This window comes from Capra hircus, chromosome 12 (assembly GCF_001704415.2).
Source record: "Capra hircus breed San Clemente chromosome 12, ASM170441v1, whole genome shotgun sequence".
Lineage (NCBI taxonomy): Eukaryota > Metazoa > Chordata > Mammalia > Artiodactyla > Bovidae > Capra > Capra hircus.
The window spans coordinates 14385883-14400169 of NC_030819.1; the positions used below are offsets into that span (position 1 = coordinate 14385883).

At 39.6% G+C, this 14287-nt stretch overlaps 1 protein-coding gene across 1 annotated transcript in view; it reads right to left on the minus strand.

Moving 5' to 3' along the window:
• The window catches only part of LOC108637254 (multidrug resistance-associated protein 4-like), a 108113-nt gene that overhangs the window by 68258 nt on the left and 25568 nt on the right, over positions 1–14287 (minus strand). Inside the window, 1 exon segment of the mRNA XM_018056297.1 lies at positions 12798–12877. Coding sequence (XP_017911786.1) covers positions 12798–12877 — 80 coding nt within the window.

Consider the following 14287-nt stretch of genomic DNA (forward strand, 5'->3'; position numbering starts at 1 on the left):
ATTTCCCAAGTGGCTCAGATGGTTAAGAATCTGCCTGTAATGCAGAAAACTCAGGTTTGATCCCTGGGTTTGGAAAATCCCCTGGAGAAGGGACTAGCAACCAGCTCCAGTATTTCTACCAGGAAAATTCCATGCACAGAGGAGCCTGGCAGACTATAGTCCATGGGGTCCCAAACAGTTGGATATGACTGAGCACTTTTACTTTTATATGTATATACATTTATGAATATTGTATTGCCAGCCATCTCAAACACTTTATAGAAGTTTATAGAAGATGAAAATAGTATCTAAGCAAAAAGTCAACATCTGAAGAAGGAAACAAAAGATCCTAGTGTACAATAAGCACACAATAAATCCCTTCCTTAAAGCCAACCTCATTTCTTTCTCCAAATCACCAGAAATTCCAAAAAGCCCAATTCAAGCTACACAATTTCCCCCACTGGTTGGATTCCAGGCCATCTGATGGACCATATCACCATGGCCAGCGCTTCTGCACCTCTGTCACACTATGGAAGAGAGACAGTGATGGGTATATAGAAAGAAGCATATAGACCCAGAAGCAAGTGACCCAAGTCTTGATAAATAAGGAGAATCATTATTTTTATATATTTCCCATTTGGATCACACCATTTGGGATATTCTATCCAAAGTCTATGAATCCACATGCACAAATAAAAAAAAATTCTGAGATGAACTCTTTCACTTGAGAGAAAATGGTGATTTTTCACAATTCAGAAAAATTCTTCAGTTGGCAGAGGATGATGATCTATACCTGGAGGAGAAATTCCATTAGCCCAATATTGTGCTGAGATAGGGTTTTCCTGGTGGCTCAGGTGGTAAAAAATCTGCCCGCAATACAGGATACCTGCCTTTGGTCCGTGGGTTGAAAAGATCCCCTGTAGGAGGGCATGGCAACCCTCTCCAGTATTCTTGCCTGCAGAATCCCTAGGGACAGAGGAACCTGGCGGCCTACAATCCGTGAGGTTGTAGAGTTGGACACAACTAAGCAACTAAGCACACAAGATTAACACTAAGCGAGGGTCAGTGCTGAGTCTTCATGTAATCAGATACAGTAGCTTGCAGGTCGTAGGAAGTTTAAAGATCAGCTCTGGTTCTAAGAGCCCTCCTTCATCACCTCTGTTTCCTTTGATATAACCCAACTCATTTAACTCTGTTAAATCAGGACATTATAAAACATTGGTGAGTCTTAGCTATATGATGAGATCTATACAAACCCTATCATTTTGCCTTTTCATACTATTCATGGGGTTCTCAATGCAAGAATACTGAAGTGGTTTGCCATTCCCTTCACCACCAAGGGAACATTTCATGCGAAGATGGGCTCCATAAAGGACAGAAATGGTATGGACCTAACAGAAGCAGAAGATATTAAGAAGAGGTGGCAAGAATTCACAGAAGAACTGTACAAAAAACTTTTCATGACCTGGATAATCACGATGGTGTGATCACTCATCTAGAGCCAGACATCCTGGAATGTGAAGTCAAGTGGGCCTTAGAAAGCATCACTACGAACAAAGCTAGTGGAGGTGATGGAGTTCCAGCAGATCTCTTTCAAGTCCTGAAAGATGATGCTGTGAAAGTGCTGCACTCAATATGCCAGCTAATTTGGAAAACTCAGCAGTGGCCACAGGACTGGAAAAGGGCAGTTTTCATTCCAAACCCAAATAAAGGCAATGCCAAAGAATGCTCAAACTACCGCACAATTGCACTCATCTCACATGCTAGCAAAGTAATGCTCAACATTCTCCAAGCCAGGCTTCAGCAATATGTGAACCGTGGACTTCCTGATGTTCAAGTTGGTTTTAGAAAAGGCAGAGGAACCAGAGATCAAATTGCCAACATCCACTGCATCATCAAAAAAGCAAGAGAGTTCCAGAAAAACATCTATTTCTGCCTTATTGACTATGCCAAAACCTTTGACTGTGTGGATCACAATAAACTGTGGAAAATTCTGAAAGAGATGGGAATACCAAACCACCTGACCTGCCTCTTGAGAAATCTGTATGCAGGCCAGGAAACAACAGTTAGAACTGGACATGGAACAAAGGACTGGTTCCAAATAGGAAAAGGAGTACGTCAAGGCTGTATATTGTCACCCTGCTTATTTAACTTCTATGCAGAGTACATCATGAGAAATGCTGGGCTGGAAGAAGCACAAGCTGGAATCAAGATTGCCGGGAGAAATATCAATAACCTTAGATATCCATATGACACCACTGTTATGGCAGAAAGTGAAGAGGAACTAAAAAGCCTCTTGATGAAAGTGAAAGAGGAGAGTGAAAAAGTTGGTTTAAAGTTCAACATTCAGAAAATGAAGGTCATGGCATCCGGTCCCATCACTTCATGGGAAATAGATGGGGAAACAGTGGAAACAGTGTCAGACTTTATTTTGGGGGGCTCCAAAATCTCTGCAGATGGTGATTGCAGCCATGAAATTAAAAGACACTTACTCCTTGGAAGAAAAGTTATGAGCAACCTAGATAGCATATTCAAAAGCAGAGACATTACTTTGCCAACTAAGGTCCGTCTAGTCAAGGCTATGGTTTTTCCAGTAGTCATGTATGGATGTGAGATTTGTACTGTGAAGAAGGCTGAGCGCCAAAGAATTGATGCCTTTGAACTGCGGCATTGGAGAAGACTCTTGAGAGTCCCTTGGACTGCAAGGAGGTCCAACCAGTCCATTCTGAAGATCAATCTGGGATTTCTTTGGAAGGAATGATGCTAAAGCTGATACTCCAGTACTCTGGCCACCTCATGCATAGCGTTGACTCATTGGAAAAGACTTTGATGCTGGGAGGGATTGGGGACAGGAGAAGAAGGGGACGACAGAGGATGAGATGGCTAGATGGTATCACTGACTCGATGGAGGTGAGTCTGAGTTAATTCCGGGAGTTGGTGATGGACAAGGAGGCCTGGAATGCTGCGATTCATGGGGTCGTAAAGAGTTGGACACGACTGAGTGACTGAACTGAACTGAATACAAACCCTGGACTTCCCTGGTGACTCAACGGTAAAGAATCTGCCTGCATTGCAGGAAGTCCTGGGTTTGATCCCTGGGTTGGGAAGATCCCCTGGAAATGAGAATGGTACCCCACTCCATTATTCTTGCCTAGAGAATTCCATGGACAGAGGAGGCTGGTAATCTATAGTCCATGAGATTGCAAAGAACTGGACACAACTGAGTGACTAACACATACAAACACACATATAAAGCCTAAGACTAAGATTTCTACACCTGCCCTTTGCTTGGGATATATTAATCACATTCTTCATCCCTCATTTGGCTGCCTTGGATCTTTTCACAACCACGTAAGCTCTGGGACCTGAGAATCCTTCAATTCACTCCCAACTGAGTCACGACTAACTGCACTGAAGAGTGAATGGTGTGGTTTGGTTCACAGTTTGCTAACCAGCACAAGAGGAAGCTTTAGGGAAACATGCTGTATCTCTTCCTTCATGGTTAGTGTATCTCATTGATCAATAGCTTCCTTTTCACTTTTCTCAGGTTTGAATGTTACTACAAAATTTAAGTCTGGAGTCCTCTTATTTGATAATTTAACAAGGTACACCTTAAAAAGAAGAACACTATAAAAGTATATCACAGGGGAATCTACTCAACATTCTGTAATAACCTATTTGAGAAAAGAATCTAAAAAATAATGAATACTTGTACATGTATAACTGAACCACTTTGCTGTACATCTGAAACAAACACAACATTGTAAATCAACTATATTCCAACAAAATTAAAATATCTTTTAAAAAATAAAAAAGTCTTAAAAAATAAAAAATAAATAAAAAATAAAAAAGTCTTTAAAAAAGTTTAAAGTCAAGGATTTTGAAATCCATCTTATAAATAAAAGAAAAAAAACAGCACATTAAAGTATGTAGAAGAATGAATATAAGAAAAAAAAAATTGACTCTTGAGAGTCCCTGGGACAGCAAGGAGATCAAACCAGCCAATTCCAAAGGAAATCAATGCTGATTATTCACTGGAAAGTTTGGATGCTGAAGCTCCAATACTTTGGCCACCTGATGTGAAGCACTGACTCACTGGAAAAGACCCTGATGCTGCAAAAGATTGAGGGCAGGAGGAGAAAGGAGCGACTGAGGATGAGATGGTTGGATGGCATCATCAACTCAATGGACATGAGTTTGAGCAAGCTCTGGGAGATAGTGAATGACAGGCAAGCCTGGCCTGCTGCAGTCCATCAGGTCACAAAAAGTCAGACACAATTGAGCAACTAAGTGACAAAAGACCTGAATGAAAAAGTAAACTAACCTTTAAACAGAAAAATCAACAAAGACAAAGCATGTTTATTTGAAATCACCAAAAAACACAAAAGAAAAAAAAAGAGAGAAAATTTACAATTCACATGAATTCAAACAGGGTAACACAAAAGACTGGGCTTCCCTGGTGGCTCAGATGGTAAAGAATCTGCTTGCAATAGGGGAGACCCAGGTTTGAGCCCTGGGTTGGGAAGATCTCCTAGAAAAAGAAATGGCAACCTACACCCAGTATTCTTGCCTGGAGAATCCCATGGGCAGAGGAGTCTGACAGGCCACAGTCCATGGGGTTACAAAGAGTCGGACATGACTGAAGAACTAACACTTTAGCTTTCACTTTAATACAAAAGATACCATAAGTATTACAAAGAGAATATAATAAACATTGTGCAGATAAATTTTTAAATTTTAATGTAAAGGACAAATGTCTTTAAAAATGACATACAAAACTAACATAATGACATAGAAAATCTGAATAACTGCATATTGATTTAAGATTTTGAATCCTTTATTTTATTTTACTTTATTTTATTGTTTTGGCCATACTATGCAGCTTGTGGGATCTTAGTTTTCCTACTAGCAATCCCAGGCTCACAACAGTGAAAGCATAATGTCATGACCCCCTGGACTACTAGGGAATCCCCTGAATACATAATTTTTTAATTTCTCAAAGACTGTAAGTCCAGAGGGCTTCACAAAAACATTGTGCAGAAAACTTTTGCCAAACTTTTCCAGGGTATATAAGTCCAGCATTATCATGATATGAAAACCAGATAAAGACATTAAGAGAAAGAAAAACTGCAAACCAAACTGTCTTTGAATATTAAATGACATACCAATGAACTGAATCTAGCAATATAAAAAGGATAATATTCCACAATCTAACTTGACTGAGCAAGTTCAAAATCCTCAGGTTCACCTGTTACAAAGGACAGGCAGGAACCCTTGGGCAGGAGCTGATGCTGTTCTCCACAAGCAGAATTTCTTTTACTTCAGGAAGGCTTGTCCCTACTTAAAATCAACTGATTATGGACTTTAATCACATCTACAAAATACCTACAGAGCAACACACACAACACCTTTTGACTGAATAACTGAGGAATGTAGTCTGGTCAAGCTGACATTAAACTGACCATTAAAAATGGAAATATTTCCCATATATTTTCATGAGGATACATAAGAATTGATGCTTTTGAACTGTGGTGTTGAGAAGACTCTTGACAGTCCCTTGGACTGCAAGGAGATCCAACCACTCCATCCTAAAGGAAATGAGTCCTGACTATTCATTGGAAGGACTGGTGCTGAAATGAAACTCCAATATTTTGGCCACCTGATGCAAAGAACTGACTCACTGGAAAAGACCCTGATGCTGGGAAAGATTTAAGACAGGAGAAGGGGATGACACAGGATGAGATGGTTGGATAGCATCACCAGCTCAATGGACATGAGTTTGAGCAAGCTCCAGGAGTTGGTGACAGATAGGGAAGCCTGGCATGGTTCAGTCCATGGGGTTGCAAAGAGTCAGACATGACTGAGTGACTGAACTGACATTCTTCCGATAACAAAAGCTGACAAAATATTTTAAGAAAACAAATTGTAGATCAATATCCTTCATGAACAATAGGTACAAAAATTCTTGACAAACTACATATAGCAATACATAAAAAAGATGCTACATTATGACAAAGCAAAGTCTTTTCCAGGAATGTTGTTTAACTTTCAAATACCAATCACTATAATTCACATTAAAAGAGTGAAGATAAATAATAATATGACCAGCTGAAGAGATGTAGAAGAAATATTTGTTAAAATTCAATGCCTATCTCTCATTTTTTTTAAAAGAAAAAATTCTTGGCAACTGAATTAAAAGAAATATTTTAAACCTGATAACAGATATCTACCTAAAAAATTACAATTAATATTATTTGCAATGAAAAATTACTGAAAGATTTTGCCATAAGAATACAAGATTATCTTATCTAACCAATTCTCTTTAACACTAAATGGAAACTCTAGCCACAACTATTCAAGAAAAGGAAATAAAAGTCATAAATATTGGAAATGAAGATATAAAACTGAAATTACTTACAGCTGACATGATTGCATATGGACAAAATCCTATAGAATTAAAAACAAAACAAAACATACTGCTATCAACTCCAGGCAATGCAAAGTTAACTCACAAATAAATCAACTGTATTTCCATAGACTAGCAACAAGTAAGTAAATAATAGTATCAGAAACAAGACTTCCCTACTGGTACAAGTGGTTAAGAATCCACCTGCCAATGCAGGGAACACAAGTTAGATCCCTGGTTCACAAAGAATCCACATGTGCAGAGCAGCTAAGCCCATGTAACACAGTCACTGAACCAGGCTCTAGAACCAGACGGCTGCACCTACTGAGCCTACGTGCCACAACTACTGAAATCCATCTGCCCTAGAGCCTGTGCTTTGCAACAGGAAAAGCCACCAAAATGAGAAGTCCATCCACCGCAACTAGTCGCCCCCTCTCACTACAACTAGACAAAGCCCATACATAGCAAAGTAGGTCCAGTGCATCATAAATAAATGAATAAATAATTTTTAAAAATCCTATATACTATGAAAAAGCAAATATGCATGGATAAATTTAACCAGAGAAGTGTAAGATATCTATACTAAAAATTACAAAATATTTCTAAAATTAAAAAAGACCTAAATAAGCAGAGAGAGACACATATTAGTAATTGCAGATCCAACATTGTTAAGACTCAGACTTCTCAAATATTCTATAGCTAAAAGGAAATATTAATAAAAATTTCAGCAGGCTTTTATTTAAAAACAAATTGAAAGGCTTCTAAAATTGACACATAAAAGTAGAGAATCCAGAATGATCAAAGCAACCTTTACAAAGAAGCACAAAGTTAGACAATTTAAACTATGGGTTTCAACTCCTATTAAAATGCACAGTAACTAAGAATGCAGTATTGGTATAAGGATCAAAATATTGGTATAAACTGCAACTACTGAGGAACAAAATAAATTATACAGATGCAGATTTCCTTAATTCAATGCATAAAAGTCTTTAACAAATGTGTCTAGAATAATGGAAAAAATAAAACTCAACCACTAGTTTTACTCTTTCACATACAAAAGTTAGTGCAAGATGCATCGATATCTAAAAAGGTAGAACATAGAAAAGAATCTTCACACTCCTAAGGATGTGCAAAGATTTCTTAGGATACAAAACATCAACTAAAAAAGGGAAAAAAGGGAAAAAAAGGTAAACATTAGACTTCATCAAAATTAAACCTTGACCTCCACTAAGGATATAAATGGCAAGCCACTGACAGGAAGAAAATATCCACAAAGCACTAGTATTACATATATGCTAAAAATAAACATCCCTAAGGGGGATTTGAGGAAGGGGTTGGGGAAGGGATCAACACCCACTGAAATCTCAAAATGACAAAGTCATTATTCAGTGGGAGAGGCTGGGATATTCTCTACACACTTTCCCTGACATGTCTACACAATGAAATGCAAGGGTCAGTGGTGCTGAGACAAGTAAAGGCTGCAAAAGCAAGTGACCCACAATAACCTATTACACTGAGTCTCAGGCTTTGTTCTCAATATCCAGATGCAGTGGCCTGTTCTTCTGCTCTCCCCTCTCTGGGAAGAAATGACCGAGGACACCTCCTTCACATCTTCTTTTTCTTGGGCATTTTCACTTCATAAAACTGCAGTCAGTGTGCTGTGTGTGCTGAGGAGGGAGTGACACAGACCCTGGTGGTCCCACCACAGCCAGCATCAGTGGCTCAAGGGCATTTGCCCTTTGTGTCCATGAAAGGACATGAAGACTCAGTTCAGCTCTGACAAGCTGCTGTTTTGTTTTGTTTTGTTTTGTTTTTTAATTTCCCTGAATGAGGGGTGTGTGGGGAATAAGCATTTTGCAACTTAGTTTTCCTCAGTAAATTACAGTATTTTGCTGAGAGCAGCTGTGTGCAAGTTCACACGGTCAGAGCAGTCTCAAATTTCTTTTTTTTTTTTTTGGTGGAAAATTAAAATGCCTAAACCTAACTTCCTCATCTCACCTTCATTTTCACTTGTTTTTGCAGTGGAAGACTCCTTTGAGGTGATGATTTCAATAACAAGAATTGTAGATAATTGAGACTTCTTAGTGTTATTTGGGACTTTGGCAAATTGTATTAAAATTACATTGCTCTGAAATATTTAACGCTCAATGATCTATCTTGAAAACAACTGATTTTTATTTTGTGAGTCTACATAAGAAAGTGTCCATCAAAATCTTTGAGAATTACAAACCTAGAATCTCTGTGATACAAATTCATGAGATGATATTTATGGGCTTGAAACTGTCTCTGACAATAACTTTAATGCCACATAATGCCACTTTGCCAAAGGCAAAAAGAGAAGAGGAAAACAGAGAATAAGATAGCTAGATGATATCACCTATTCAATGGACATGAACTTGGGCAAATTCCGGGAGATAGTGAGGGACAGGAAAGCCTGGCATGCTGCAGTTCATGGGGTCACAAAGAGTTGAACATGATTTAGCAACTGAACATCAACAAAGATCACTGTCATCAGACTATTTCTTACCTAAAACACATATGTGGTATTTTTAAAATAGTTACTTACTGCTCAACATGCACTTAGATGTTATGCAAATAATGATATTAAAATGAACTTCATTTTGTCTTCCCAACAAACCTTAGGAAGTGAGCATTATTTTCTCCAATTTACAAAAAGGAAAGTGTGGCTTTGTGGGGCAGAGATGGTAAGAGGGAGAGCTGGGACAAGGGCTTGGAAAAGGAGATGGCGGGGCTCTGCACTGCCACACTTTAAAGATGTTGACATCATAAATGATTATCAGGTGCAATCATACCACATAAGTTGATTTTTTAATACTTCATCCTCTGAAATGGTGAACAGCTCCAATTTCCCCAACCACTCATATAATGTGACTGAACAGGCTGGTAGCTCTGAGAGTCAGTGTACAGGATGGTGCACAAACTCATGATTGCCTCTCTTTTGGGATCTGGTCTCTGGATGACATCACCTGAAAAGGTGGACTGTCCTACATTGTGGACAACTACTAAGAATCCAGGGTTTTCCTTAGCCACACTTGGCATCACTATCACAAAATATTAAATAAATTATCTGAAATTTCATTTAAGGGAGTGAGAAGAAATTAGACAAGGGAAAGTATATGGAATAAACACTTTAGAAGTAATAAAAATAAAAATGATCAAGAACTTTCTAAGTTTTATACAACAAGGAAAACCAAAATCATCAAAAATGAGTTTGAACACAGGTGCGCTTACACAGCTGAAAAAGGTCCTTCCAGCTTCTTCCCTTCCCCACCTCAGGTGGTTATAGAGAGAACGACTGGGTCCCACACAAGAACTTGGCTTCCACGAACACCTCCTGTCCCAACATCCACAGCAGCCTTTCTCTTTCATCTGGGATCAAATGTTGCCTCCTAGAAGCTCCACCACCACCTGGACCAGGAGTCAGCCCTTCTCATCAGGTGGCCAAAGTATTGGAGCTTCAGCTTCAACACCAGTCCTTACAATGAATACTCAGGACTGCTCTCCTTTAGGATGGACTGGTTGGATTTCCTTGCAGTCCAAGGGACTCTCAATAGTCTTCCCCAACAACACAGTTCAAAAGCATCAAGTCTTCGGCGCTCAGCTTTATTTATGGTTCAACTCTCACATCCATACGTGACTACTGAAAAAACCAAAGCCTTGACTAGATGGACCTTTGTTAGCAAAGTAATGTCTCGGCTTTTGAATATGCTGTCTAGGTTGGTCATAACTTTCCTTCCAAGGAGCAAGTGTCTTTTCATTTCATGGCTGCAGTCACCATCTGCAGTGATTATAGAGCCCCCAAAAATGAAGTCTGCCACTGTTTCCACTGGTTCCCCATCTATTTGCTATGAAGTGATGGGACCAGATGCAATGATCTTAGTTTCCTGAATGTTAAGCTTTAAGCCAACTTTTTCACTTCTCTCTATCACTTTCATCAAGAGGCTCTTTAGTTCTTCTTCACTTTCTGCCATAAGGGTCGTGTCATCTGCCTATCTGAGGTTATTGATGTTTCTCACAGCAATCTTGATTCCAGCTTGTGCTTCCTCCAGACCAGCATTTCTCATGATGTACTCTGCATATAAGTTAAATAAGCAGGGTGACAATATACAGCCTTGAGGTAGTCCCTTTTATATTTGGAACCAGTCTGTTGTTCCATGTACAGTTCTAACTGTTGCCTCCTGACCTGCATACAGGTTTCTCAAGAGGCAGGTCAGGTGGTTAGGTATCACCATCTCTTTCAGAATTTTCCCCAGTTTATTGTGATCCACACAGTCAAAGGCTTTGGCATAGTCAATAAACAGAAGTAGATGTTTTTCTGGAACTCTCTTGATTTTTTGATGATCCAGTGGAATGTGGACAATTTGAACTCTTGTTCCTCTGCCTTTTCTAAAACCAGCTTGAACATCAGGAATTTCACAGTTCATGTATTGCTAAACCCTGGCTTGGAAAATTTTGAGCATTACTTCACTAGCGTGTGAGATGAGTGCAATTGTGTGGTAATTTGAGCATTCTTTGGCATTGTCTTTCTTAGGGATTGGGATGAAAACTGACATTTTCCAGTCCTGTGGCCACTGCTGAGTTTTCCAAATTTGCTGGCATATTGAGTGCAGCACTTTCACAGCATCATCTTTTAGGATCTGAAGTAGCTCTACTGGAATTCCATCACCTCCACTAGCTTTATTTGTAGTGATGCTTCCTAAGGCCCACTTGATGTCACATTCCAGGATGTCTGGCTCTAGGTGAGCGAACTCACCATTGTGATTATCTGGGTCATGAAGATCTTTTTTGTACAGTTATGTGTATTCTTGCCACCTTTTCTTAATATCTTCTGCTTCTGTTACATCCATACCATTTCTGCCCTTTATTGAGCCCATCTTTGCATGAAATATTCCTTCGGTATCTCTGATTTTCTTGAAGAGATCTCTAGTCTTTGCCATTCTATTATTTTCCTCTATTTCTTTGCATTGATCACTGAAGAAGGCTTTCTTATCTCTCCTGCTATTCTTTGGAACTCTGCATTCAGATACTTATGTCTTTCCTTTTCTCTTCTCTTCTTTTCACAGCTATTGGTAAGGCCTCCTCTGACAGTCATTTTGCTTTTTTGCATTTCTTTTTCTTGGGGATGGTCTTGATCCCTGTCTCTTGCACAATGTCACAAACCTGCATCCGTAGTTCATCAAGCACTCTGTCAATCAGATCTAGTCCCTTAAGTCTATTTCTCACTTCCACTGTATAATCATAAAGTATTTGATTTAGGTCATACCTGAATGGTCTAGTGGTTTTCCCCACTTTCTTCAATTTAAGTCTGAATTTGGCAATAAGACACCTTAAGACAGAGCAGTCAGCTTGTGAAAAGAACAACTGTCTACAAAAACAAAAGAGATTTTCTGAGGTGACTTTGATCCCATAATCGAATTACTGGCTTAAAAGCCTTCATATCTTCAAAGCTGCTCTCTACTAAACTTGTTGGACTTCCCAGGTGCCTCAGTGGTAAGAATCTGCCTATATTGCAGGAGTTACAAGTCTGGTCTTTGGGTCAGGAATATTCCCAGGACAAGGAAATGGCAACCCACTCTGGTAGTCTTGCCTGAGAAATCCCATGGATGGAGAAGCCTGGTGGGTTGCAGTCTATGGTGTTACAAAAGAGTCGGACACAATTTAGCAAGTAAACAACATTGTCCTTGTTAAAGTACTATTTGTACTTCATTTTTAACCAATCTTTTCTTTGTAAGTAACTACACCTGGCTTTATCCAAATAAAATGGTGCAGCAGATATTTGTCCCCTGTGGGAGTACAACGCATCATGCTCGTGCTCAGTTGTGTATGACTCTTGCAGCCCCATGGACTATAGCCCACCAGGCTCATGTGTCTGTGGAATTTTCTAGGCAAGAATACTAAAGAGGGTTGCCATTCCATTCTCCAGTGCATCTTCCCAACCCAGGAATCAAACCCAAGTCTCTTGCATCTCCTGCATTGGCAGGTAAATTCTTTACTACTGAACCACTTGGGAAGCCAAATACTATGCATAATTTAGTTAATCTAGGCTATCTTTCCATGAGAAGTGACTGTCTCTCTGTTATGAAACATGCTCACAGTAAAGGGAATTCACACCAGACACCTGGAAGGCAGAGAGAGAATCATTTACCCAGCATGTTCCTGCTTCAGACCAATCTTGACATGACTGTGTAGCCACTCCTGCCCCAGGTGTTACTCATGTTAACTCAGCCTCCCAATCACAGCTGCACCTCTCTCTCAGAAACACAGCCTCTTATGGAAGATAACTGGACATATCACCAGGCTGAAAGGCCCACCTCCAATCCCTGTGAAAAATCCTTGAGAAACAGGCACTCTGCTCTTCCCTGAGAGAATTCTGGCAGGACTGGTACACTACCTGGATGAAATCTTGAAATATCAGTGGCAACAAGTCATCCATATGCCCAATGTCTTTGAAGAAACGATTTAAAATTCTTCCTGCAAGAATAGGATACAAAAAATTACTCATTTCCTCAGATACGACCTTTAAGAGAAATAATTCATGAATAAATGAAAACAATATTTTTGAAGTATATGTATTTAGGGACTTTCCTGGTGATACAGTGTCCCCAGTGCAGGGGACATGGGTTTGATCCCTGCTGCAAGAAGATTCCACATGCTACAGAGCAACTAAGCCTGTGCACCACAACTACTAAAGCCCATGTGCCTAGAGTCTGAACTCTGCAACAGAAAAAGTGACCACAATGTGCATCAACAAAGGCCCATGCAACTAAAAACAAATAAATAAATCTTTTTTTTTAAAGTATATGTATTAAATATTTAATATATTGGGCTTCCCTTGGAGTTCATGTTAAAGAATCCACTTGCCAACGCAGGGGACATAAGAGACAGGAGTTCAATTCCTGGGTCAGGAAGATCCCCTGCAGTTAGAAATGTCAACCCCCTCCAGTATTCTTGCCTGGAGAATCCCATGAACAAAGGAGCCTGGTGGGCTACTGTCCATGGGATTGCAAAGAGTCAGACATGACTGAGCAACTTCACTCTCACTTTTTACTTTCATGCGCTGGAGAAAGAAATGGCAACCCACTCCAGTGTTCTTGCCTGGAGAATCCCAGGGACGGAGGAGCCTAGTGGGCTGCTATCTATGGGGTCACATAGGGTCAGACACAACTGAAGCAACTTAGCAGCAGCAGCAGCAGCCAGTATTCTTACCTGGGAAATCCCATGGACAGGAGAGCCTGGCAGGCTACAGTCCATGGGAGTACAAAAGAGTCAGACATGGCTTAGTGGTAACACAACAACAAATTTAATATATTACAAATTCATATGAAATAAGCCAATGTCAGTGGTGAAAAGAAAGACAAAATAGGATGATACCGAAAGGTAACAGTGGCAGTAAAAGGAAGGCAGTAACAGGAAGGTTTGGTGGATTAGAAAATGTTCCCTCCCTTTAGATCCATCCCATCTAAAGCTCACTCCAAGTGCTAAATTGGTAAATAAATAGTTGCAAAATACCTAAATTAATCCTAATTGTTACACCAAGTTTGCTTTAATTATCAAGATTAATTTTGCCAAGTGGCACTTTTTAAATAAACATAATTATAACCTGTCAGCAATTGTTGTTTCCCCCCCCCCCCGCCCCCCATAGATGGCTCACAGCAGCTCACATTTTGGGAAATGATGGCTTGTGGCCATTTCCAAGCTGTAAGTTTACTGCTGGGGTAATAAGCCCTTATTTTCAGAGGTGTACTAAGTGTGACAAGCACAGACTTATGAATAAGCATCTAAGAATACCAGAGGGATGTAGGCAGAAAAACTGAAATATTACTAAATGACCAAGAATCACTTATCATTGATTTTACTTCCCTTCTCAGAATCCACAATAAT